Genomic DNA, 2930 nt, shown 5'->3' on the forward strand with positions numbered 1-2930 from the left:
GGGGTGCGCCCCCCCCACCCCCCAAGGGAGTGGGAGGGGGGGGGGGGGGGGAAACAAAAGGTCAGATCAGCGGCGCTGATACATCAAATGCAGATTAGAACGGAGTCCGGAGCGTTTCTCATAAACTACACGAGGTAGTGAGAGGCGAGATCTGATTGGTTGTAAAAGCGGACCTGAAGTCCAATAGTGAAGATTTCTATATTATGGGGAACATATAGGGAAATGTTCATTGTCCCTAAGCAGGACCCCCCCAAACAATTTACATAACCTCTTGAATTCCTCAAAGAAATATCAGGGCATTTCCTGTGCCTTCCGTCTCATAGCTGTGTGTCTGCAGTGTGAGATCACCTAGGGCACTGCTGCCTCTGAATGCTAGATTCAGGAAATTTGGAGTGAGATCTGGTGACGTCACTACTGTTCTCCTTGCTGGAGGGGAAGCTGTACCCGAGGATCTGCAGTGCAAGGATCTCCCTGCTTCTGCAGTATTCATCTAACGAGCTGCCTGCTGGTTATGGTGAGAATGGAGATAAGCCATCACAAAGCCCTTCAACCAAACCAGTGTGTAGCACAGTACAGCCTTCTTAGAGCAGTAGGGATCTATCTACATGTCTCATTCCAGTGGCCTAACAATCACCATAGCGACCCAGGAGGCCGCTATGGGTCCCCGGGGCACAGTGTGGCCCGGCCAGGACATCCCCCTGATGCCGAGCGGGCCGCCTGGGTCGCTATGGCATCTCAGGCTGCTGGCTGTCACGAGAAACACGCCGCTATTCACATGTGCAGCGGCGCGTTCCTCCTCACAGCCGCTGCTGAGTCGGTGACAACCGGCAGCTTCGGAGGAGGTGGCGGGGCCCGTCGGCGGCGGAGGAGGCGGGACCCAGCGATCGAGGAGGCGGGTCTTAGCGATGGGGGAGGCGGGCCCGGCGATGGAGGAGGCGGACAGAGGATCGGGACAGACAGTTAAGAGGGCTTGACCGCCCACCTGAGACCCTGCAGAGCCCACCATAGAGAGTCTCACCCTCAGGTGGGCTGTTTGGGTTATAAGGTGGAGTTATCTAGAGATCACAGGGCCCCCATACAAAACTCTGCTATGGGGCCCTGTGATTTCTAGTTACGCTCCTGTCTCATTCCATCATATATCCCAAAAATAGGAAAATTATTCCTCATTTTAGGAAACTGGGTGGAGCCATGCAAATCATTCCTTTATGCCCCAATGGCCAAAATGCACTATGAAGGCAGTATCATCATCATCATCATCATCATCATCATCATCATCATCAATCATCAATCATCATCAGTGAATTGGGAATAGACACCTACAGCAGATACATTGGGCAATGCCAAGGTTTGCACTCACCTCGGTCAGCATAGAGAGGTCTATGAGGAACATGACTGCACAGCAAATGGCCACGGCCACCTCTCTCTGGTATCGGAAATAGTAGCGGGCTGGGAGCAGGTCCAGGATGGCGGTAATGAATCCTTCCACGCCAACAAACTGTAATGAGATATACAGCTATTCTCAGGACTGTAAAAGTTACATTACACGGTACTGTACGTGCAGCACACATTACAAGAACATTACCCCCAGCTATAGGAGATAGTAAACCCGTATACTGGTATGTCAGAGAACTGGGACACCGAGATGGGACCCATGTAGATGCCGGGAGCACATGCAAACTAAATATTGATTAATTCCTTGCTGGGAGCCAAACCCAGGACCCCCAGTACCCCGAGGCAGGAGAGATAACACCTAGTAAATACATGTCATATTGTTCTTGTTACATTGGGGGAACTGCAGACACAAGGGACATAGTGCTATGCAAGGTTTCTGTAGATGAGGGTAGACCGCTCCCGTGCGCAGAAAGTGCCCCCATTATGGTGAACTCCATCACCCCCTCCTCTTGGTAGCCCAGTACAGCATGAAGATAGTACCTTATGTACATTGGAAGGCTTTATGTGACTCTTCCCCAACTAGAAGTGGCCATTGGTAGCTTCTGCAAGAAAGCAGGTAGAACCCCCTTCAGCTGGAAAAGGAGGGTACACCTTGAGGCTCATCCTTGTTTTGAGGTGCATGGGAGGCCACACTCACTGTAAGGTCTACTACTCCTCCACTGACTCCATGTGAACCCAGTCTCCTCTATACCAGCGGTTCTCAACCCGTGTAACCTCAGGACCCACATTTGTCCTCGGTCATTAAGTGGCGACCCAAATCGCACTGCAATGGAACGCACGGCATTGCGGTACCACGCGTTCGGGTGCGGGCGATCGAACTGTGGGGGGGGAGGTGCGTTTAGGATGCCATTTAAAGATCCACCCGGTTTCCATACCTTATGAGAACTGGAGTGGATCCTCAGCCTGGGGTCCAGTGTGCTGAGACGGAGCTCCATCCATACGTGCGGTGCTGGTACAGCTCCCTTGAGTGCCCTGTGGAGGTGCCGGGAGCCAGAATGTGACATCACTCCGGTCCAGGCAACTCTACAGGACATGCGAGGGAGCGGTACGTGTGGATGGAGCTCCCTCGCGGTCATAGCCCCAGCCCATCCCACCTCAAGCTGACACTCGGCACCAGGCAGCAGGTTTTGAATGGCTGCTTGGCGAGAGAACTGACAGAAGGAGCTGAGGAGTCTCTCACCCAGCATAGTGGAAGGCACGCGGCGACCCACTGAACATGGAGTCTTGACCTACCAGTTGAGAACCAGGGCTATATACCATACCCCATTAAATGTAGCATAACACATGTATAGTTACCTGGCTGTCCAATCCGAGAAGTAGCAGCATAAAAAAGAACAGTGCGGACCAGAGAGGCGCCACTGGCATCAGGCTCACAGCTCGTGGATATGCAATAAACGCCAGTCCTGGGCCTGTGCAAGGGAAAAACGTTCAGTATTATATCTCTCTTAGATGGATTTTTTCTAACTCATCATTATATA

The 2930-nt window shown here is 52.3% G+C and overlaps 1 protein-coding gene across 2 annotated transcripts in view; it reads right to left on the reverse strand.

Annotated features, from left to right (window-relative positions):
• SLC6A8 (solute carrier family 6 member 8) overlaps positions 1–2930 on the reverse strand; it is a 72009-nt gene that overhangs the window by 9805 nt on the left and 59274 nt on the right. For both annotated transcript variants that reach the window (XM_018573276.1, XM_018573275.1), the window contains exons 8-9: positions 2749–2861; positions 1358–1495 (exon numbers count right to left, since the gene is read on the reverse strand). In XM_018573276.1, coding sequence (XP_018428778.1) covers positions 1358–1495; positions 2749–2861 — 251 coding nt within the window. The remainder of the gene's footprint in view (positions 1–1357; positions 1496–2748; positions 2862–2930) is intronic.

Source organism: Nanorana parkeri, unplaced genomic scaffold, assembly GCF_000935625.1.
Source record: "Nanorana parkeri isolate BGI_ZX_2015 unplaced genomic scaffold, ASM93562v1 scaffold2312, whole genome shotgun sequence".
In the NCBI taxonomy this organism is placed as follows: Eukaryota; Metazoa; Chordata; class Amphibia; order Anura; family Dicroglossidae; genus Nanorana; species Nanorana parkeri.